Source organism: Galleria mellonella, unplaced genomic scaffold (genome assembly GCF_026898425.1).
Source record: "Galleria mellonella isolate WM207_F2 unplaced genomic scaffold, CSIRO_AGI_GalMel_v1 utg40, whole genome shotgun sequence".
In the NCBI taxonomy this organism is placed as follows: Eukaryota; Metazoa; Arthropoda; class Insecta; order Lepidoptera; family Pyralidae; genus Galleria; species Galleria mellonella.
Window position 1 is genome coordinate 4,200,263 of NW_026442094.1, and position 24,031 is coordinate 4,224,293.

Here is a 24,031-nt window from a genome sequence, read left to right on the forward strand (position 1 = left end):
TGTCTCCTTCTGCTATTTTAAGTAATATGTAATAAAAACAAATATGTTACAATCTTACACAGTCACCACACGGAAAATCAAACGCTATAATGAAATTAGCATACAAAACGTAGCATTGTCCCGGCTTAGATCTTTCATAGCGTATAATTTTCGTTGAGAATTGTACCCCGCGATAAGCCGCTATTACCTCAAGATCGATGGTTCCCGATAATAGATAGTCATGTCACACAAATTGACTCGGGGAGGTTAATTCTGACATCGTGCGACCTGAGCTTTCTCGTGCAAAACCGACGTCGCACATTAGTCAATCAAGTTATAAACCATCAGATAAGGGAGCAATTTGCTAAAGAAATTGTTACTCGAGATCATTTGCGATGATGTACTGATGACCTTTTTCGGATCAGAGAGTGATATGGTAACACTATTCTCTATATAAATGTATCATATAAAAGTACATTACGTTGTTTATGACTTCCGTGGTGTAGTGATGGGCACATTATTTTGCTTAAATGAGATCTCAAGCTCGATTTTCAGTAGAGCCAATTTACTAAACAAGTATTATTGTATTTTTCAATGAGTGACAATGAAATGGCAATTGCGCTATCAGTTTGCAATAGCGGGGCACCAGTGAGGAATGATAGGTGAAGATGAAGCAGGACAGTAGGCCCATCGTGACGAATACAAAATTAACCGCTATGGTTTTTAGGAGACACCGCGTGGAGGAGCCCTGATAGAGTATACTGCTAGCAAGTTAGCAGTTAGGCCCCATTACCGACAATCCTTTCCCTCGACTTTTTTATACTGGTTCGGATCTATGTGTTCTGGCGTGGCGTACCCTTGACGTCAATTGCCTGGTTTCTTATAACACAGCGTATCTTAACTTAAAGATTACAAGATTAATGTGATTGTATGACACTATTTAGTTACGGTTAGATACATAAATTCGCAGTGTGGTCCCGGCATAGAATGGGCCATCCTTTTCTTTCTCGTTGGTATAGTAAGAGGAGAATACGAAAACTTTATGGTCGAGAGATGGGCAGCAACGTCCCTCTTAAAACGTTACCAAAACCTAATTGCGGTTGCCAACCTGCCTGAAAAGTCCCTCAAGGAGTAAGCTTATGTTCAGCAGTGAAGAGATAACGGCTGATATGATGATGATAATGATAATGACATAAACTTAAAGATAATTTAAAATATTATAAATGATAAGTATTATGAAGACATACAATTTGTTCCACACCTTGTAATTAGGTTCATAAAACTGCATCTAATATTAATTTTCAACGTAATAAACGGGTCATTTAATATAATGATCAGCCGTTAATTCTCGTAGGAGTGGCAGAAAACCCTGCCAATTGGGGAATATAACTCTTCTGCTTTCTAACGGACAATCAAAAAGTAATTTGGAATCACTTACAAATTGCGTTCATTTATCTTTTGTATGCCGTGAAATACGTAAACGTCAGACGGCGGAAGAACGGGGTTAATGCTGCCTTCATCTTATTAATGGATTTGTGAAGGTATATCCATAATGCAAGCTTCAAAAACAACTTTTATTAAAAAAATGTTTGTTTTTAAACGACTTCAAAAGGGTGTAACTTTAGCACGTCTTTTTTACATTTGTGTGGCAATGGAATGAGCTCCCTGGCGAGGTTTTCTCTAAAAACTACAGTATAGGGTTTGTTCAAAATTAACCTTTTTACGTACAATGACAATTGTAGATTTTTATAAAAAAGAAAATTGATAAACAATTGAAATTCAAGTCAACAGACGGTGATTTTATTTTACAACTAATATAATAAATAATATAATTAAATACTAAGAACCAGCACATATTACAAACAGGGTTCTTCAAAAAGGGTAAAATGTTTCTTCAGAATCGGCACCATATCATGCACATGACACCCCTAGTGTTGCAGGCGTCCATAGGCTACAGAGGCCGTTTTCCATCAGACGGGCTGATGCTTGTTTGCTACCTTTTTAGTATAAATGGTCTTTCTTCACTAGTGCCCCGCCATTGTAAACTGATAGCACAGGCGGGGTTACCATTTCATTTTCACTCATATACAGCCTCAATGGTCGCGTACTGCGCGGTTTCAGAGAGTCCCACGAACACTGTGTTCCTTGTAGAGCTTTTCCCAAGAGGCTTGGGCTCTTCATAAAGAGGTTTCTTCAGGGTCGGCAACGAACGCGTTTACCATCTGGTATTGCAGGTGTTCATGTATACTTACCATTGGGCCGTACTTGTTTTCAGTGGTATAAAAAAAATTCCATTATAATTTTCCATTTTTTGCATATGTTATATTATTTTTGTATCAGTTGTTGACTGTCCACTACTGAAGATAGGCCTCCCCCATTAAGGGGAATTTTGCCAGTAGCTGCCACGCTTGGCAGACGGATTGGCAAAGGTAGTTAGGCTCTAGTGACGTTATAAAGGGACGCTGCTCCTCATCCCTCGACCATTAAGTTCCCATTGTTGCTAAGAGGTGGCTCATTCTATGCCGGGACCACAACGCAAGATATAAGTCTTATTTTTCGTCAATTTCTAAAACAAATTTAATAATTTATTTAAAAATCAATAGGGTTCACTATCGTCGAGGTCTCATATAAAAATTCTCACGATGGACGCACTGTTGCTTTTTCAGATATACGTATACAGTGTCACATACACATATACAACACAATTATGCATTTACAAAACTATTAATAAACCTACTACTATTCTTATGTAGGTGGCGACCTCTAGTATTTAGTTTATAGACCACCCCGAGACTCTCCGCCGCCTGATATATTTGAGGATTTTTTAATGATCGAAAATGGCATGGCAACCTCGCCTGCGCTATCGGTATACATTGGCAGGGGTCCAGTGAGAGATGATAGGTGAGGATGAAAAGACAGATCACTTAGCCCATCGTGACTAATTCAACGATAAATTAGTCACGACAGTTTCCAGGGGGAACCGCGTGAAGATCGACCTGATAGGGTATATCGATAGCAATGGGGACTAATCTCCCCATTACTAACAATCGCTTAAGATATATTTGAGGTTGTTAATACATCTCAAGGGAGAATATTATAATGGCTGCATTAACTTGTACGGGGTGGGGGGAAAAGGGACTGTTAGTAATGGAGACTGAGAATCACCTGGTTACCACTTTCCATTAAAGGTTTTCATTGGTCGTCCGCAAGCGTATCCCATTAGTGCAGGCGGGGTTACCATACCATTTTCACCCACCAAAAAAAAAACTTGTACGGGGTGGGGTCAATTGAATTGTTAGTAATGGGGTCTAACAGCGTCATTGCTAGCAATGCATCCTACATTATAATGTGGTACAAAAGGCGGACTTAATGCTATAGGGATTCTCTACCAGTCAAGCTTTAGAATGCCTTTAGCATTTAGATTGCGTTCCACTAAAAAAAAAACAGAGTTCATTTGTAGTTATAGTAACAACTACTGAACCGATTTTGATAAAATTGCTATGAGACCAATCTGCAAGTATCCTTTCAGATAAAAAAGTGACGGAGTTATGAGGTAACAAACATAAAAACATAGCACCAAATTAAGAACTTCCTTTTTTTAAGTCAGTATAGTTTAGTATAATCGCTTTAAAAGAAATCGCCTTACAACTCTTTCTTATTCCTTGAATATAAAAGCCATATTAGATACACCATTAAAAAACAAATAAAAAATAAACTAGAATTTGCCATTCCTGAGGACTCCGGTGTTATTACAGTAGCTGGTACCCAGTAAATTTACGCCATCAGGTGTTCAGTAAATTCACGCCATATTCAAACCGAAACACAGCCATGCAAACACAACTGCTTCACGGTTAAAACACGAATGGGACAGAGGTACCCAAGCAATCGACTTTTGTACAAAGTCTCTCTCTGGTAAAAACTAATACTTGATAAATTGGATACTAATAGAAATGATCTAAATTTTTTAAATGTGATTAAAATTACTAAAAATAACATAAGATATTCTAAGTATGTAACTCAATTTTCAGTATGAAAAACGGTATATGTAAAGCATATTTGTATCTAATCTATTTAACAGAAACAACCAAGTTCCGTAAACGGAACACGGCGACATTGATCATACAACAAAGAACTCTCACTCACGAGTTGTCGAAGCTAATTAAGGGCATCTCTACATCGCCGGCTGATTTATAACGATCATTAGACCGTGCAACGAGCGTCACGGCGGCGCCACAGCAATGGACGTGCTCTAAGGTGAATAAATCGCTGTTGATCGAGTATTATTGGCGTTTGAGGTGTAAGGTTTATGGGTAGGCAGGAGTAAACGGCACGGAATTAAGGCCCGTTCACACATACCTACACATTTAAATTGAGCTTTTTACCAACGAAACTGAATATTTCCCTAAAGAAACATTGGTCGAAAAATGAGAAGGGATTTTGAGTCACTCATATTAAGATGGCGTATTCAGCTATTGATGTGTGATCCGTTTATAAATTTTTGGTTCACAAAATTTCTGCCCCCTTAAATATGTACCTTAAACTTACTTAATTTATATTATTGCACAGGTAAATTTTAAGTACTGCTAACAATTTCACACTGTTATTTATATATTTTATTTATATATAACTTATATTTTATATATCTATTTAGTTGTATATATTAGCATATTCCTTTATATTTATGTATTATTTATTTTGTATAGGCATATATTATTAGTTTTTATTTTCTGTACATAGTCCAATAATGAAGTTCCACATTCGTGATTTTCGTTCATCCCAAAGGGTGACTGGTAAAAAAAGACTTCTAGCATTAAGTCCGCCTTTTGTACCTTATTTTAGTTTCGTCAATAAAGTTATTTAAATAAATAAATGAATATATTACTCAACTAATAATGAATAGTCAATGACAATAACAGATTGCAAACGGAATCGTGAGTTTTAAATAAATCGATATTGATTTATAGTTTTATTGGCGTCTGAGGTGTAGGATTTATAGGTAGGTATGAGTAAACGACAAAGACTTAAGGTCAATTCACACATACATCCGTCATTTAATAACGAAACGTCAATAACGGATTACGAATATCGAAAAATGATTGGTGATTTATGAATAAATCATTATTGATAGAGTATTATTGGCGTTTAAGGTGTAAGACTTGATGAGTAAGTTGGAATAAAGGGCCAAATCACACATTCATTGTTAATTAATAAGGTATCATATGAGACGGATTACGAACATTACAAACGGAATCGAGACTTATGAATAAATCGCTGTTAACCTCTTATTATTGACGTCTGAGATTTATGGAGAAATTGACGTAAACGGTGTGGATTTAGGACCCATTCACATATACGCTTGTCAATTAATACTGAATTGCCAAACAAAAAAATTGAAAATGGAATCAAGATTTATAACTAATTCGCTATCAAACCAATATTATTAGTGTTTGAATTGGAGTAAACGCAAATTAAATTTAAATTCACACTTGCATTCGAATTGTACATAATAAAAACCGAATCGGAACGATACGACAGATTTATTTATGTCCAGACATTTTTTAACATTATCGTAAAGATGTAATAAGCCACTGAAGTTAAAATATACAGTAAAAGTAACCAACTGTTGATGGTAAAACGTTTCCTTTTTAGTTGACCGTATTTGTGTAGCAAATTGTCTCTCTGTTCACTCAGAACGGTGTGGTCACATGTACTAAAATAGAAAAACGATCCGTTATAAATCACGACTCGTAATAATTCACGATTCGTTGATATATAATAAGAGCCTTATCTATAAAGAACATGCATAAAACCATGCGATTAATAGCTGTTAGACGAGTTATACAATAGCGACACGATACGGCTATTATAATAAATGTTCATTGCATTGGCAAGAACGTTCCGGCAGGACAATGGAGTGAGCTTGTTTTAAATCAGTGTAATTAATTAACAGAAATGGTGGCTTGCTCCGTCTCGAGTTCCTTGATTGGAAACTGTGTTGATAACAATATGCAGTGGTTTGATTGCATCAAATTTAGGTCGGAGATATTCAGCGACTACTGACGAAATTTTTGTCTTTCGAATTGAATAACTATGTTATTTTATTTGATATTTATTAACAACTATAATTCAAGCAATACTAACATAGATTCATTCAGTTTACTCATAATATTCAGCATCCTTACTAATATTATAAATATGAAAGTGAGTTTCTTTGTTAGTTAATAGCGCCTTAACGGCTTAAACAATCGCTATGAAATTTGGTGTTCTTATACTATATGGAATAGAGATGGATATAGATCACGCGGACGTGTGATGATGATGATATAAAATATATATATTTTTTTAAATTAATATTAATTGTTTTATTAATAAATTATTTTTTTAAGTTTCAAAATCAATTCATTTGAACCTTCCTGGAAATTATCGAATTATTTCCTGGTGAATTAGTCATGATGAACTAATTGATCTAACTTCGTCCTCACTTATCGTCTCTTAATTGTACTCCGCCAGTAGTGAAATAGAGATAATGAAAATAGATTGTACGCAATCATTAATTTACTATTTTTTTAAATCTGTTCACCGTCATCTGCTCTCTCTGTTTGACGTGGTGGTTAACTGGTAGAGAATGCCAATAGGCATTAAGTCCACTCTTTCAATGTGTGCAAAAGTATAAATAAATAAATCAGTAAAATGTGTAATGCAATATAACGTAAAACTTATTTTACATACTGCATTTTGCACTACCAACATTACGCATAGTTCTAATACATCACTGGATTCTACTTGTTTGCACCGAGTTGCATAAGCAGTTGAAAAATATCATTCTCCTTTTTTTGATAGTCGGTTAAACAATAAAATATACGTAAATTGGGCATTTTAGTCCCTTAGTTTATCAACTTACCTTACACTACAATCATAATAGGATTTGCTTTGAATAGGGTAGAGAGTGGACAGATTATTAGTAATGGAGATATAACAGCCCCATTACTACCAATATACTCTATCAGGTCGACCTCCACGCGGTTCTCCCTAGAAACCATCATGGTTAATTCTCTATAAATTCGTCAATACAGGCCAACTGACCTATTTCATTATCATCTGTCATCCCTCATTGGTGTCCCAACACCATATACCGATAGCGCAAGCGGAGTTAACATTCCATTATCACCCAAAAAAAAACTTCGGAGCTAAAGGAAAACACGACTGTGAGCCTCATTCCTGGTTATCATATTCTAAACAAAATGGGCGCTTGTCTACAGTCTTAATTTATCAGTTACAGAAACCATTATGAATTTATGAGAAGTCACTGACCTGATGCTCTCTCAGTTTCCGCATGAGCTCGTGGTACGATGCGGCCCTGGCTGCGGTGAGCGAAGGCGGCGGCAACCGACCTTCCATGCAGTGAAGCCAGCGGCGGAGGCAACGAAGCTCATGAGCTGTATCTGTATGAAATAATAAAAAAAATTACCAGAGGGAGTCTGCCATGAAGAAGCTATGCTTATGTGACTGTTTTTCTGTTTGTAGTTACAATGAAATTACAGGGTGCGGAGATAACACCATAACCCTCAGGAATGCATGAAGAGGAACATAAACGTCACAGTATGACTGTTATGTCTACGGTGTTATTCATGTCTATTGAAGATAATTTTCCACCAGGCAGGCCGTCAGCGTGTTTGTCATTCTAAGTCTCAAAAAAAGTCTTCACACTCAGGGATTGTTATTCCATTTTCTTCTCTAAAAAATTTGCTAAGAACAAAAAATAAGTAATCTGAAAGTGTTTTAAACGCCATCTATATTATACGTTTAAAACTAATGTAAGAAAGTCAACTACAAAATTCTTGTTACATTGAAAGCACTGGTTTGGATAAAAAAAACTTGAAATTGTCGCAATTACAATCAACTTAGTTTGTAATATTTCCGCTAGATAGCGCTGTAACTAAATATATCAACATGAATTCTTCTATCGAAAAACAAATAATTATAACTCGTGTAACCTATTTTATGTAACTAACCGACAGTATCAGAACCATCTTCATCCTTATGCTGCTGTTCAGGACTTAGCAGCAACCGGAGGCCATCCCACTTTACTTTCAAATGTTCCATTCGCCAAGTGACCTGTAAATGACATAATGAAATGGGATTTGGAATCACAAAATTACGATACAATTTTAATCATTATGAATATTCATAACGAAGTATGGCAATGTCAATGTTTTATTTATTTATGTCACAAATATCTGTCAGTTTTCAATAACAGTTGAACATTTTTCGATGTTTCTGATTACTTAAAATGTGCTCTGCTAGAGAACCCTGGTTTTTCAGTATCGGCATCATCATCATCATATCAGCCGCCAACTGACCACTGCTAAACATAGGGTTCGCCCTTCAGAGGCTTTGCCAGTAGTAGCCACGCTTTGAAGGCGGGTTGGCAACCGCAGTTAGGTTTGGTTATGTTTTAAGAGGAACATCCAGGACAGGAGGAACCCATTCCTCGATCATTAAGTTCCCTTAGGGCGACTAAGGGAACTTAATGATCGAGGAATGAAATGCTATGACACCCACGGGAAGGGAAAGGGTCAAATAGCTATAGGAAGCTTTTCTTTTATACAACTTAGAATAGTAAACAAGCTGACGGCCCACCTGATGGAAAGTGGTAACCGTCTCCTATAGACATGAGTAATACCATGGACATAACAGAGTATACTGTTTCGCCCGTGATACTCCCCATGCGTTGCCATTCCTGAGAACTCAGGTGTTATTCCACCGTACCCAGTAAATTCACGCCATATCCCACCCTTCAAACTAAAAGCACAGCCATGCAAACACAACTGCTTTACGGTTGAAACATGAATGGGACAGAGGTACCCAAGCAATCGACTTTTACAAAGTCTTTCTCTGGTTGTGTGGTCCCGACATATCGAAACACCGCTATGCAAACAGAGTTGTTTTACGGTTGAAACATAGGTGAAACAGAGGTATCTATGTAAACAGGTTTTGTACAAAGTTTCCCCTGGAAAAAAATCTGTCTTTTTTTTTTATACAACTTAGAATGGCAAACAAGTTGACGGCCCACCTGATGGAAAGTGGTAACCGTCGCCTATAGACATGAGCAGTACCATGGACATAACAGAGTATACTGTTTCGCCAATGATACTCCCCATGCGTTGCCATTCCTGAGGACTCAGGTGTTATTCCTCTGTACCCAGTAAATTCACGCCATATCCCACCCTTCAAACCGAAACACAGCCATGTTAAAACTGTTCCGCCACTTCTTTAGAAGTTTTAACCAAATCAGAGAGAACGACAATTCTGAACTGTAATTCGTGAAGAAAGGTGTCATAGGGTGTCATAGAATTAGGGTGATTCAACTTTTTTTATATCGTCCATTGCTTCAATTAAAAATTAACTTTATTTTTCTAACTCTATCATTACTCACTTCAAAGGAAAAACACCATCTACCACAAACTATAAAAAAATCATTCAGCAATGAATGATGAAGCTGAAATGATGATGAATATTTTCGAAACGTTTTCAGTTACCTCGGCACTCGCTTCTGGTATACGCTCCAATATGGCAGCACCTTGCTCCATGAATTTCGCGCGGCGTGGCTCTACCGCCCCCAACTCTGACATGCGGTTCTAAAAAAAAATAAATATATCCTTCACTAACCTTAACTAATATTATAGATGAAAAAGGGAGTTTATTTGAGAGTTTTTGACTCTTGGGGTTACGACTTCGAATAGCAAACAAACTGACGGCCCACCTGATGGAAAGTGGTAACCGTCGCCTATAGACATGAGCGGTACCATGGACGTAACAGTACACACACATACTGTTTCGCCCATGATACCCCCCATGCGTTGCCATTCCTAAGGACTCAGGTGTTATTCCTCTCTACCCTGTAAATTTACGAATGGGACAGAGGTACCCAAGCAATCGACTTTTGTACAAAGTCTCCCTCTGATGGTGGTTTTAACGGCTCAACATATTTTCAAGAAATTTAACATAAATAAACTATTTGAGAAAGAAAACTGTTGATTACTTTTTATAACAGTCACGTGGACAGAGTTATTTAATTTTATAAGCAACATTGAGGTACCACCTTTAATCAGGTGGTTTAGTTTACTATTTCAAATTACATAAAAATTATCCTAGTTTGTTTACTATTACCTTACATATTCTGTTTTCGGACACACAGTGAGGAATGGGAATCTATAAAACACCTGATGTGCAACTACGATTTACTAACAAGTATGCACATGAGTTTACTGGGAACGGCTTATTCGATGCCAGAGGCCTATACATATCCTATCACGGTATATTGAAAAATAAATATATAGGATCTAAAAAATGATAGTATAAGGCAGGAAGAAGCAAAAAAGATCCTAATGGGTCGACATACAGTACGTACGTACGTTAGCTGACCTCAAAATCGAATATATAAGATTGTTTATCTTTTTTTAAATTATAAACAATGTAAATGTTTAGACTACCGAAATTGTCATGTGACCAATTGTTAAAGGGCTAAACGTTGCCCTTTGCTTGTCGGAATCAACTCTTTACCAATCAATACTCTCAATAACCACACTAATATTCTTCCAGATTAATTTCATTGTACAATACATCAATAAATTAAAGTTAATATACAATTCCTTAAATACTAATTATAAGTAATCTCCCAACGCACCACACCGAGGCAACGTACCCAAGATACTGGCAGCATTACCTCTTTGGATTGCCAAACTTATCTTTTGGGCAAAGTAGCTACCAGCTTTTGGGTCACCAGTAACCTCAATGAGGCGCGCTGTAGTATTCTAAATCTAACTTATTAACTGTTACAAAAAAAAAAACAAATTATTACGAAGAGATAAATTGGAGTAATATTCAAATTACTTAATAATAATAAATTAATTGGTCAATTGATGGACAGCCCACGCACGGCCCTGTAGAATACATTTACCTACTTATTAATAAAACTTTTCACAAACTTGTTTTACCTTTTGAGGTATTTTATTTTTTCTTTTGCATTAATTTCTCCATTAAAAAAAAAAAAACAAAACTAATAGTTAAAATAGATTTGTATGAAGTTTTATAAATAAGGAAACTATTGTTTATAGTTTTAATACTCTTGGAATTAAACTCCTGCGTGGGGACAACTTTTAATTTGTTTATGTTTGCAGCGCACATAGTTTTACACGCAGAATATTTATTACTTTATAAAAAAAAAAACTAATCCGACCTACCCCAGAGCTTTGTAAGGATAGACGGTTAAATAAGATCAAATACAGCCCATATTACTTTACTGATAATGTAACATTCTATAGATGAAGTAATTCTTAAAATCGATTAAGTATTTTTAAATTTATCTATTACAAACAAAAAATTAAATCTTTTTATAATATCAGTTACATCAGATTTTATCTCCAACTATGTACGCATAACTATGACATATTGAATAAATAGTAACCCATGTCCATAAGAACAAAGAATCTTATTCTTATGTTACGTCTTTTTCTATCTATATATCATATTTTGACAATATATATCAAAATTCATTTGATCCGCTAAAATGGCAAGAAGTAACAAAGAAAAAATATTTCACTTTCACATTAATAATAAGAAAATGAAGGAGTTATTAAATATTAAGCAAAAAGTTCTCATACAAAATCAATTATTCCAACTCACCATCCTCAATTTCCTGCTTGACAGATTTTCTGGACTAGAATAAATCTCCTCTTGAACGTGTGTGAGCCACTGGCAGAGTTCTTTGAACTCGGCGATCAGCTGGTTGAGTGACCACTGCCGATTAAACCCAGCTGTAGGGTTCAGTAGACACGGCCCGTTGTGCAAAGCGGATGAATTGTGTGACAACAATTCACCGTTTGCTTCCTGTAATTACATATTTAAAGGTAAATAAAATTAATCAAGTTCAAGACTCTATTTTCACGACTAAGCCTGTAAGGGATAAGCTGAGTACCATACATCTCTTTAATTTTTGAATTTCTTATCTCATCCAATAAAATGTGTATTAGAGACTATACTATATTATATATATATACGAAAGACTATTAACTTATCCTGACACAATCAGTTCACCAAGTGTTTTTCCTCTCTTTGTTTGAAAGGCTTTAAAGTTAATAGTAAGAAGGAATCAGATTATAGGATACCAGTCATAGTTTTACAGACGGTCCATATAGAAAAGAGCATGAAGATGAGCTAAGAAAACAGATTTATATATATATATATATATATATATATATATATATATATATATATATATATATATATATATATATATATATATATATATATATATATATATATATATATATATATATATATATATATATATCTTTATTGCACTTGTAAATTACAATGTTAATGCATTTATAAATATTGTGAGCAAGGGTGGACTTATCTCTGACAGAGATCTCTTCCAGTCAACCCAATGCAGTTAGAAAACATGTTGCTAGCGGGCAGCTAAAGTGCTACAACTATTAATATTTAGTATACATAAACAAATATACAGTTAAATAAAATATTAAGATACATAATAAAATATTACATAAATACATATACTATAAATAAATATAATATCTACCTACTTATACAGTGGATGTTAAAATAAATGAATATACTACCTAGAATAGAAATTTAGTTGAATGATTTTAAAGTTTGACAGTTCAATTATAAAAATAAATAAATTAAGATTATGACTCAAAGGAAAGAAAATGTAACTTCAACCTTTTCTTGAAAGAGGTGATTGAAGGTGATTGATTTATATTTGCTATTATAAAAATGTTTTGTCGTAATCTTGTGTATGTAATAAATAAATAAATAAATTAGTACATAGCCATTAGCATTCCATCGTGTTAGATGATGATGCAGCCGTTAATTGTCCACTGCTGAACACAGGCCTACCCCATAAGGAGATTTTGCCAGTAATTACCACGCTTGGCAGGTGGCTTAGCAACCGCAGCTAAGCTTTGGTAATATATTAAGAAGGACGTTGCTGCCTATCTCTCGCCCTACCTAAGTCGCCACTTACGACACGCACGGAAAAGAAAGAGGGGGCTTATTCTATGCTAAGACCACACGGCTATCGTCTTACGAGCCATTGATCTAAAAAAAACAGTGAAAACATCAATAACCTTGCATGTGTCTATGATCTGGTTGTCCATGATGTAATCATAATGATGCTGCAGCAGCGGCCACAGATCGTCGCCAGCGCTGCCACCACTGGCTGCCGACCCCCAGCTCCGGCGCCATACCTCGCGGCATGGCTCCTTTCTGTAATATAACAATTTTTCTTTTAAAATAAATATGCTCACAGCTATAATTCCTAAGAGGTAACCAGGGACTAGTTGACAATAGCAAATGTTATGAATGTAAGAATCGACAATCCCGCCATTTTTTTGTGGAATAAATATCGAATTGTTTTTAAGTTTATAGCGCCATCTGCCGTCGTATGTCTGTATGTCAATGGAAACGCAATTATGGATAATAGATGGCGTTGCAACATTATACTGCATTGAAAGATAATATATAATTATCACAGTGAATTAATAATATGGATAATTCTTAATAGGAAATATAAGATAAGATAAGCGGTTGCCATAGACAATTATACAATATATAAAACAATACCAGAGGGAGACTTTGTACAAAAGTCGATTGCTTGGGTACCTCGGTCCCATTCGTGTTTCAACCGTGAAGCAGTTGTGTTTTCATGGCTGTGTTTCGGTTTGAAAGGTGGGATATGGCGTGAATTTACTGGGTACAGAGAAATAACACCTGAGTCCTCAGGAATGGCAACGCATGGGGGGTATCATGGGCGAAACAGTATACTCTGTTATGTCCATGGTACTGCCCATGTCTCTAGGCGACGGTTACCACTTTCCATCAGGTGGGCCGTCAGTTTATTTGTCATTCTAAGTTGTATAAAAAAATACGAAATTAGTCAAAAGGGGCCATTACCAACGTGGTAGTTCAATAATAAATTACGTAGGTAATAGATAGATAAAGATCTCTATCAATAAACAAATGTTGATATTATGATTATAATATCATAAAAGTTATTAAAGGTAAACCTAACATTAAAGATTAACAAAGTCTACACATAACAGAATCATCACAATCAGACCTCTTTTTAGTGAGGCTGTGATACGGCCGCTCGTGTTGATCGGAGCAGCCGCCAGGTGGAGCGGGCGCGCTTCTCAATGAAGACAACGAGAAGCTACTCTTCATGGCGGAGTGTTCAAAACCTGAAAAGTATTGTTAATTATGATTTTAAAACATAGAAATAACATCACAAGCTTGGGTACGCGGAGGCTGTTTTACTTTTAATTGCTCCTTTTAAACCAAACTTCAATTTTCACTACATCTAAATCCGTGTAAGGCAAACAGATATTGTTGGCACAACAATAAGAGGTTTTTATTGATAAAGTTGGAGGAGTACACCAACATATTTTAGGACGAAAGGGATTGTTCTACTTTCATCCTCAGCAATAATCTCTCCAGAGTATACAAAAAGAATTACCAACCAATTCTTAGCCATTAAAAACTCGTCTATGCTAACAATATGCAAGGATAAGTATGAAATTAGGTCAACAGGATCATCGTAATGAATTATTTATAAATAAACCGCGATGATTACCAGGACATAGTTTGGAGGTCAAAACTAACATAAAAATAGGGTTCTATGTAACTCCAATGAAGTAGTCATTTAGTCAATTAAATTATAACCGTTGCTTATGCATCGAGAGAGAGATAAATTTTATGACCTGTAAGTCCACAATACTACTTTCGTAAATTTCGTAAAATGAGGTGCTTGGTTCTTGGAATTTAAAGTAAGCAAATAAATTTACTAATATGCTCTTTCCTAATTTACTAATACAAAGTGGCGGGTTTCATTTCACATTATTTAAATGCAAAATATATAAATAATTATATACTCACTAGTAGACATTTTGATTTCTTGACACTTTTCTGTGTAGGAACTTCTAATGAAATCAATTTAGTTATAAATCGATGTTAGCGTTCCGGTCAGTCGTTTGTACTCTCTCATCAAATTCTTTAATCTTTGTACTGCGTCAAAAATGAATGTGACGATTTCAACTCTATTCATTTAGTGTTATATGCTATATTGCTTCGTGTTTAAAAAGTGCTATGGCGACTAGATTCGTTTATATTTAAAGTTACAAGTACAATAAATAATGTGTTAATCATGTAATCTTGAGGAAAGATTCATGAATTTGAAGCGTGCGTTTGTTTTGGTCACTATGTCGGTGGTCACATTTTGGAGTTTGATTCCGTTTGCCCTGTCTGTTCGCGCGTTGATCTTTGCCGAGCTCGTCCTGGAAAGAGAAAAAATATATATTTTAGTATATATTTGAAAATATTTTAACCTAGCCTTATGCCCACTAAACTATTTCGGAAATTTACGTGTACGAAATGCGTGGATTTCAGTAGTAGGAAAACCAATGAAATAAACTACTTATAAATTACGTATAAAGATAAAACATACAGATACAGATTTTAAAACTTTTATGCCGGAACAAACATATAGGCAGACAGACAAGCAAAATATCTAAAAAAATACTGTTTTACCACCTATTGGAATTATTGAAAACCCCTCAGGTAATTTTTTCTTAAATATCACAATATCCAAATTCAAATTCAATTTTTTTTTTCAATTCATATCCATATTCAAATTGAAAACAATTTTACAATGTATGATGATGATGAGTATGATGCATACCTACACCTACAAGAGGATTGGAATCGCAACTGATCGAACCGTCGGAATGCAAAATTTTCAACTTATTAACAATCTTTTAGAATGTTAATAAAAATGAAATTAATAAGAGCGCATTTCAAATATGATGACTATCATATCATATCAGCCGTTAACTGTCCACTCCTGAACATAGGTCTCCCCTATAAGGGGAGTTTTCAATTATTGTTTACTCAAAAATATTATTAGAATAAGTTTTCCCTTAGTCTGTATAATCAGTATTTTAAATTTCTAATGTTATAATGGTTTATGTACCTATATCTCAAGAATTATATTAACAATAGATAAAACGGTTATTTTATTGCAAGTAATAAAATTCCTCTGTAATCCAAATACCTACCTACCATTCATGTATATCTATAAACATTTACAACTTTGGAGGCTTGTTCAATATATTCAGACTTAGTATTCATGATAACACTTCAAATATATTAACACAAATAAAAATGTATGTATGTGCGACCTCCATGGTGCAGCTGTAAAGCACAAATTAATACGAGCTTGACAAAGTAGCGTTTTAACACACTGCCTCACTTTCCCATAATCGTGGGTTCAATCTTTACACAATATAAGCATTTGTATTCATAAATATGTTTATTAATATTGGTCTGGGTGTTTCTAGTATATAAATATTTATTTACTTAAACTGTAAAGCAGAGCGACATTCTATGTACATTTGGCGGACTTAACACCGGACGGTGGTCTCTATCAGTCAACCATTGGGTAAACCGAGAAATAAGTAGATAAAGCATTATTAAATTGAGAAAATATAATGTAAAACTTAGTAAATAGAAATTTACCAGAGAATATTCATATTATAATAATTCAGATTGCGTTTTACAAAAAAAAAATTGAATTCAATTGGTTAAAACCAAATATTTTGATTTAAAAACAAACTACTGAACCGATTTTAATAAAATTTCTATGGATCTAATCTGTAAGCATATCCTTTTAAATAAAAAAATAATTTTCCAAATCAGTTGACAACTGACGGAGTTATGAGGTAACAAATATAAAAAAAGTACAACCGAATTGAGGAACTCCTCCTTTTAAAAGTCGGTTGAAAAGAAAATTAAACGACTTGCCCATTTTTAATTCACTGTAGCGTGGCATATTATGACACACTATCCCTCACTTTCGCCCACACTTCGAAGTCAAACTACCTTACTGGTTCAGATTTTATGTTGCACAATATAACGACATTTGTATTCATGGAAAATATGTAAATAAATAATATTATATTGGTCTAATTGTTGCTAGTATATAAATATTTATTAAATTTAAACTGTAATGCACAGCGCCATTTGAAATGTCACATATATTAGCGGACTTAACATTTTGATAGGTCTTAATCATAACCATTGGGTATATACCGAGAAATAAGTAGTTAGGAAACTATTATTAATTATTAAAATTATAATGTAAAACTTAATAATAATTTATGTAAATAGAAATTAACCAGAGAATATTCATATTATAATAATTCAGATTGCGTTTTACAAAAAAAAAAAACAAAAATTGAATTCAATTGGTGAAAACCAAATATTTTGATTTAAAAACAAACTACTGAACCGATTTTAATAAAATTTATATGGATCTAATCTGTAAGCATATCCTTTTAAATGAAAAAGAATTTTCTAAATCGGTTCACAACAAAAGGAGTTATGAGGTAACAAATATAAAAAAAGTACAACCGAATTGAGGAACTCCTCCTTTTAAAAGTCGGTTGAAAAGAAACTTAAACGACTCCTGCCCATTTTTAATTCACTGTAGGTGGCATATTATGATTCATTTTCTTTTAACTATCCTTCTACGAAATCCGCTTCGCCCACACTTCGAAGTCAAACTACCTTACTGGTCTAGATTTTATGTTGCATAATTCAAAACGACTTGTCAAACACATGTTTCGATGGAAAATATTACATAAATAAATAATATTCAATTTTATCTCAACCTCTAATTAGGTTGCTAGTTGGAATGGTTATTAAATTTGAATGTGCAGGCCCGGCGCCTATTGAAATGTCACATATATTAGGTACTTGCATTTTGATAGGTCCTTAATACAGCACTCTGTATATACTCGAATAACTTACAACCTCCAGTTAGGAAACTAGTTATAATAATTATTCAATTTTCATGAACGAGTATAGGTACAAGAATAATATATATATTTTTTTGTTATTACAGGCTGCAATGGCCTAATTTGTTAGTAACATAATCTTAACCTAATGTTAGTATATTTTACAATAACACAAATAAATAAAAGATCAACAGTGACCAATGAAAGGGCAGTCCAACCTGCTTGCAATCATATTCAATGGGGGGAAAGGGATTGTTAGTAATGGAGACTGAGAATACCGAAGATTTTCCACACGGAAAAAAAAAAAAAAAAAGCAATATACCCAGCAAGGTCGACCTCCTCGTGGTTCTCCCTGGAAACTATCATGGTTAATTCCTGATGAATTAATCATGATGGGCTAACTGACTTGTTTTTATTCTCATCTATCACCCTTCACTGGTACTCCGCCAGCGTATCCCGTTAGCACAGGCGGGTTAACCATACCATTTTCACCCATCAAAAAAAAAAATCAATGAATGAATTATAAATGTAACGATACAATTGTAAAAGTATAGGAAGACGGTTAAGACCGCCTTCTGAAAGCAGTCTTTTCATGACAACCTTATGGAAACGGACTAATTATTGTACAGTGCTTATTGAAATCTATATTAAATTTATAAAGAGGTAAATTTATGACTTGTGAAGTGCGAAAGCAAAGCGGGTTGCTAGTATTCTCATAAAAGTGTTACGTAAATGATGACTGTATATGGGTTAAAAAATGATACAAAGAATCTTAATAAAAGTAATAAAAATCAAAACAATATTTTTAAGAATATGTCTGTACGATTGTTACAGCGTCACGCAAAAGCTGTTGCACTAAATTGAATGCAGTTACGTTCATAAAGGTCTAACTCAAAATCTGGTTATATTATATCCTAAAACGCCATCAAGCAGTAATCACCTAGTTCCACACGTACGAAATTGGGGATAAAAACTAGGGACTGACTGGTAATACCTTTTTAATATGCCTATGTATCTGAGGAAAGCTGCGAGACAGAATTATCTCGTTATGAAACAATTTAAGATTCCGCTCAGCAAAATAAAAATAAAACCTTTTGTCCAAACTAATATGGCATCTACACTGGCTAATCCGATGGCTATATGGCACGATGGTTAAGATACTACGTAACATATAAAAAATGCAGTCAAATTCTCAAACTCTTTGTTTAGTCAAGTCGGTTGAAAATGATTAATTCATGTGAAAAGCACACATGATATATTAATTTCGAACATACTTAAACACCTGATTTTTATCTTTTGTTATGTCATTCTAAGCTTTAACGCTATGTAAATGAGAACCATAATTATTCAAATCATCAAATATAGTCACCATCACCTTTAGTGACAGTCTGTAATGTCTTTAGTGACGGATGTTTGGCTCGAAGCGCCCTATTAATCTCCCGCATTCTTAATATCACAGAAGAGATCTGTTATCTGTATTGTTCATAGATAAAACATAATCATCAGTCTCCAACTTTCACCTACTTACGATGTCTAATTAAAATATTATGAGACAAAATTTTAGCACTTTCGGGGTTCCGTACGTTAAAAAATACGTATTTAAAAATATTTTTCTCAGCAAAAAAAAAACTGATGCTACAATTGTAATAAAATCAATACAGACCAGTAATAATAATAATATTAATACTGTTTTTATTTTATTTATCTTCACGCTAAGTCTCTTGTGAGGTAGGCAGTTAAGCAGAGAGAACCAACAGTCACAGATCTCATTCTGTAGCTAAATCTATACATATCTTGTTTCATCTTACTTTTTCGTACAACTTACATTATTCGTTTATTTACATTATCATTAATTTCTTTTTTTTTTAATTAATTTTTTTTTATAACTAAAGCTGACATTCTCTTTGCATGCTAACATTTTTTTATCTGATGTGTCTATGATATGTCTAGTCGTTGTGTTTTGTCATAATTAAGATAGTATTCCACAAAAAAACCGCTTTCAATTGTGACAAAACCAGTTATTTTGATCTCAAAACTAAACTACTGTAGCGATTTTGATAAAATTTCTATGGGACTCATCTGTAAATATATCCTTTCAGATAAATAAAAAATTACCGAATCGGTTTACAAATGACAGAGCATAAATAAAATAACAAACAAAAAATATATAGAACTAAATTGAGAACATTTATAATATTCTCCTTTTCAATTATATTCGTATATTTGAATGACAATATATATTTTCCTTGTAAATAGTACATAATTTAAAAATTAATAATGAACTTAGCTTATACCTAATATCACTAAGGGTACATTCACTTTCTAACCAGTAAACGGTTGTAATGGATCAAATTGACCCCCTAGACGATGTCAGACAATTTAATCTGTCTGCTCTAGATGTAACGGTAACTGTATTGAAGTTTAAATTTATGGTATCGAGATAATGGTAGCAGTACGTGATCTACGTCTAGAAAATCACCGACATGCTACAAGAATATATAAATGAACTATCCCCCAAAAGGAACTGGTTGAAAAGAGCGAAGAGAGAAATCAAGTTAAATACATTTTAAAAGCTGCAACAAAGGGTTGTATAGTCTCATTAACGCGACGGTTAAAGATGGGAATCCCTGATGGTTACCAAAATCATCCAATTTCTAATAGATAATCATTATTTTCTGCAAAAAAAAACAGTTATGTTGATCGTTTTATACATACAGCGATAAAGGATGGGATGTATCGTAAATACCCGTAGATTAATATAGGACTAAAATGAGAACAAACCCTATCGATTACAAAAGAATTGTTAAAATCGGATTAGAATTAGCAATATAATCGTGTATTAAAATAAGACAACTTCAGAACCTCTTTCCTTTTAAAGTAGTTAAATAATTAAATTTATCAATAGAATGATGGGAACCAGCCATTTGATCCTGGCATAGAATGGGCCACCTCTTCTATTCCCGTGGGTGTCGTAAGAGACGTTAAAGGCAACTAAATGGTCCAAGGATGGATACCAGCCCTTTTAACACCACCAAAGCGTAACTGCGGTTGCTATCCGCCTGCAGAGCATAGCAATTACAGGCAAAAACCCCCTTATGGGAAAGTCCTATGTTCAGCAGTGGTCAGTTAACGGCTGATAGTCGTATAATGGTATAATAAACGTTGGGATAAGAACTCCATATATTACATAATATACGTATAAATGAGGATAATGCTGAATGCAATTTCCACAACAGCAGTGGATTAAGTCGACGTAATGCGACGTCTATCTCGCTTGATCGACAAGCCGATTAATTACAGACGTCGGGCTGATATCTGATAATTTACTGCAGAAGACATCAATTACGTTAAAAGCAGACAAATTATGTGATTTCAACGTCCACAAGTTAACGACAATTATTGCATCAACTGTATGATATTTTCACATATACTCGTACCATATATAATAGATACTTTCTTAAGTATATGTAACGTGTAGGTTTGAAATAAAGTAACACCAGATCTTCTATAACGCATTTCTTTAACATATCCCTACTAGACATGAGTCACTTCACATAAAAAAAAGGTATTCGCTTACAATTACTATGATAGTCAGGTAAATTAATATTTATAATAGGTATCCATTTTTTCTAAGAATATTTATTTGTTTTAAACAGACATTTGACATAATAAAGGCCATGTGACAGAACTTTTTGGTTCTGTCTATTTAATTGCATTAAAATTATAGGCATACAAGTTTAACGTGTTAATTAATATTAATTAAATAAAGATTTTTAGGCATTTTTGTCCCCTTGTTCATAAAAACTAAAACCTCCTACAAACCTACTTTAACTATTACACTGTTTTGTCACTTTTATTTAAACTGAGAATTTAGCATAAAAAAGAGACCAAATAGTTCTAAATAACTGAATTAGTTTTATGAGAGATTTGATATTTTTATGAATAAGGAAGGGGCTTAATCTTTCTTCTCCTGTACTGGTCTGCTATTCTTTGAGTCCCTATTCAACACGTAACTCCATAAGTGTAAAAATGAGCATTTATAAATTACACATTTTTTTTTCATTCTTACCTATATAAATTGATTGATCCTTATTTTTTATACAACTGAAGCTAGCAAACAAGCTTATAGTCCACTTGATGGAAAGTAACTGAAGCGTTACCAGATATGATTTCTAACTTTTTACCTAAATGTCAAAAAATCTTTTCTCCAAATTCATACGATTGAGTAAAATGAATTAATCATTTTACCCAATCACCAATATTTTACAATTTCAACGAACTAAATTGTTATATACCCTGTAATTTCTCCATCATGTCCCTTCACAAGTCTGAATTATCTCCGATCATTTCAATAATACCATTTACATCTACTATTACACCGTACATCATTTCACAACTGTTAAACATTAAAAGGTTAATCATTACAAAGCGATCAAGGAAAGTAAACGTAAGATTATGATAAATTGCTTCTTTAATTCGACGCGTGAAGAAAGTAAATTACGAGTACTTCGTTGTAATATTTATCGCGAGCATATCGTGCGAATTCTATACATATACAAACAATGCGAAAACATATGGGGCAATCTCGAACTTTCCATTGCAAAAAGGCAATAAAAAAAGTGATTGCTCGATTAATTTTCAATTATGAATTAATGAATTTGGGCTTAATGAGTTATCATAAATGGAAAGTAGATATTAATTATTGGGAAAACAAAATATAATAAGCGCCATTTTATAAAAGAGCAAAATGCGACACAAACAGCTAAATTTTTGGCAATAATTTTTAGTATTAGTAGAAGATACTCTTGTAAGGATGGAAATTATGTCACTCTGTATATAGTATAATATATAATTGTTCTACAAATATATACTTTAAATTAAATAAAGTAACTATCAACGAAACTTTTTAATTTAGTTATCTGTGAGAAGCGCTAACAGTGTATCTCATTAGACTGCAACAACACAGTACATATCTTTCCCAAGATGCGCAGACAATAGGAAGTGATTTTATAAAAGTTTTTTACACTGTCAAATGTCAGATGAGCCTCCGGTCTTTTGTCGTGGCCCAAAGTATTGTATAGTAGCGATTTACTACTAGTAATTTATAAGTGAATAATTTAATTTAAAGAATTTTGAACATAATTGTCATAGGTTGAGAAGCAGCGTCCCTCTTAAAACATCACCAAAGCTTAACCTGCTGTTTCTAACCCGTCTGCCAAGAGTGACAACTACTGACAAAAGCTCCCATATAATGAGGCCTATATTCAGCAGAGGCTAACAGCTAATATAATAATAAGAAAATTTATTATATTTCGTGAATAAACGATAAATATATATAAGCGGATTATATTGAGTAATAAAAATATTTTCTCAAACATGCTTGGAAATGCGAGCATTATTTTGACAATCTTCTTTGAAATAAATCAAAATTGCCGTACTGGCCAGATACATGCGGGCAGCGGCCGGCAAAATTGATATGAAAATCCATATCTGTCGTGTTTTGCGGCCAGATAAATTACTATGTAAACTCATATCTGTCCTGTAATTTAAAAATGGAATGAGCTTTTACTTCGAAACATGGCTACCAAGGAGGTAACTAATGAAAGATTTTTTATTTAAATTTCGAACTGGCTTGCAAATAGAAAACTGTTTATTGAAAAAAAAAAAAAACAAAGGAACATTAAGGCGCGTAAAAAATTATTATTGTTCGTTATTCGTCATTGAACTTAAAAAGTAAAATTGTGTTTTTGATTGCCGCGCATTGTTTGAGAAAAGTACCTACAAGCCTTGGCCACAACTAGGTATTGATGGACTCACGTATGTGTGCCTCGGCTATGCCTCGACCCACATTTGCACCTTCGTCCATCAATGCATCAGTTGCTAGCCGCTGCAGTAATGTACTATTACTAAATCCAAATACTCGTAGTACATACTGAATAAATATTTACTGAATTGAAAGTATGTAATTACTTCAGAACAGATTTACTAATTATTTTTTTGTTGAGTTTGTAATTGACAGTACAATATTTGTATAAAAGAAAATGTTTGAGAAATCGTACTTAAATGAAAAGTGGTCTTATTTTCATCATTGTTAAAACCCTGTAAAGTCATGGTGAGTAGCTAGTGATAAATTATATAATTCTAACAAAATTATCAAACACTTTATATTTACAATT

At 33.8% G+C, this 24,031-nt stretch overlaps 1 protein-coding gene across 4 annotated transcripts in view; it reads right to left on the minus strand.

Moving 5' to 3' along the window:
• LOC113520263 (klarsicht protein) overlaps nt 1–24,031 on the minus strand; it is a 384,839-nt gene that overhangs the window by 213,442 nt on the left and 147,366 nt on the right. For all 4 annotated transcript variants that reach the window (XM_052898113.1, XM_052898112.1, XM_052898110.1 and 1 more), the window contains 7 exons: nt 14,938–15,335; nt 14,123–14,243; nt 13,131–13,269; nt 11,665–11,868; nt 9,519–9,617; nt 7,992–8,094; nt 7,291–7,421 (listed from right to left, as the gene is read on the minus strand). In XM_052898113.1, the coding sequence (XP_052754073.1) occupies nt 7,291–7,421; nt 7,992–8,094; nt 9,519–9,617; nt 11,665–11,868; nt 13,131–13,269; nt 14,123–14,243; nt 14,938–14,947 (807 nt within the window). In that variant the 5' untranslated portion in view covers nt 14,948–15,335. The remainder of the gene's footprint in view (nt 1–7,290; nt 7,422–7,991; nt 8,095–9,518; nt 9,618–11,664; nt 11,869–13,130; nt 13,270–14,122; nt 14,244–14,937; nt 15,336–24,031) is intronic.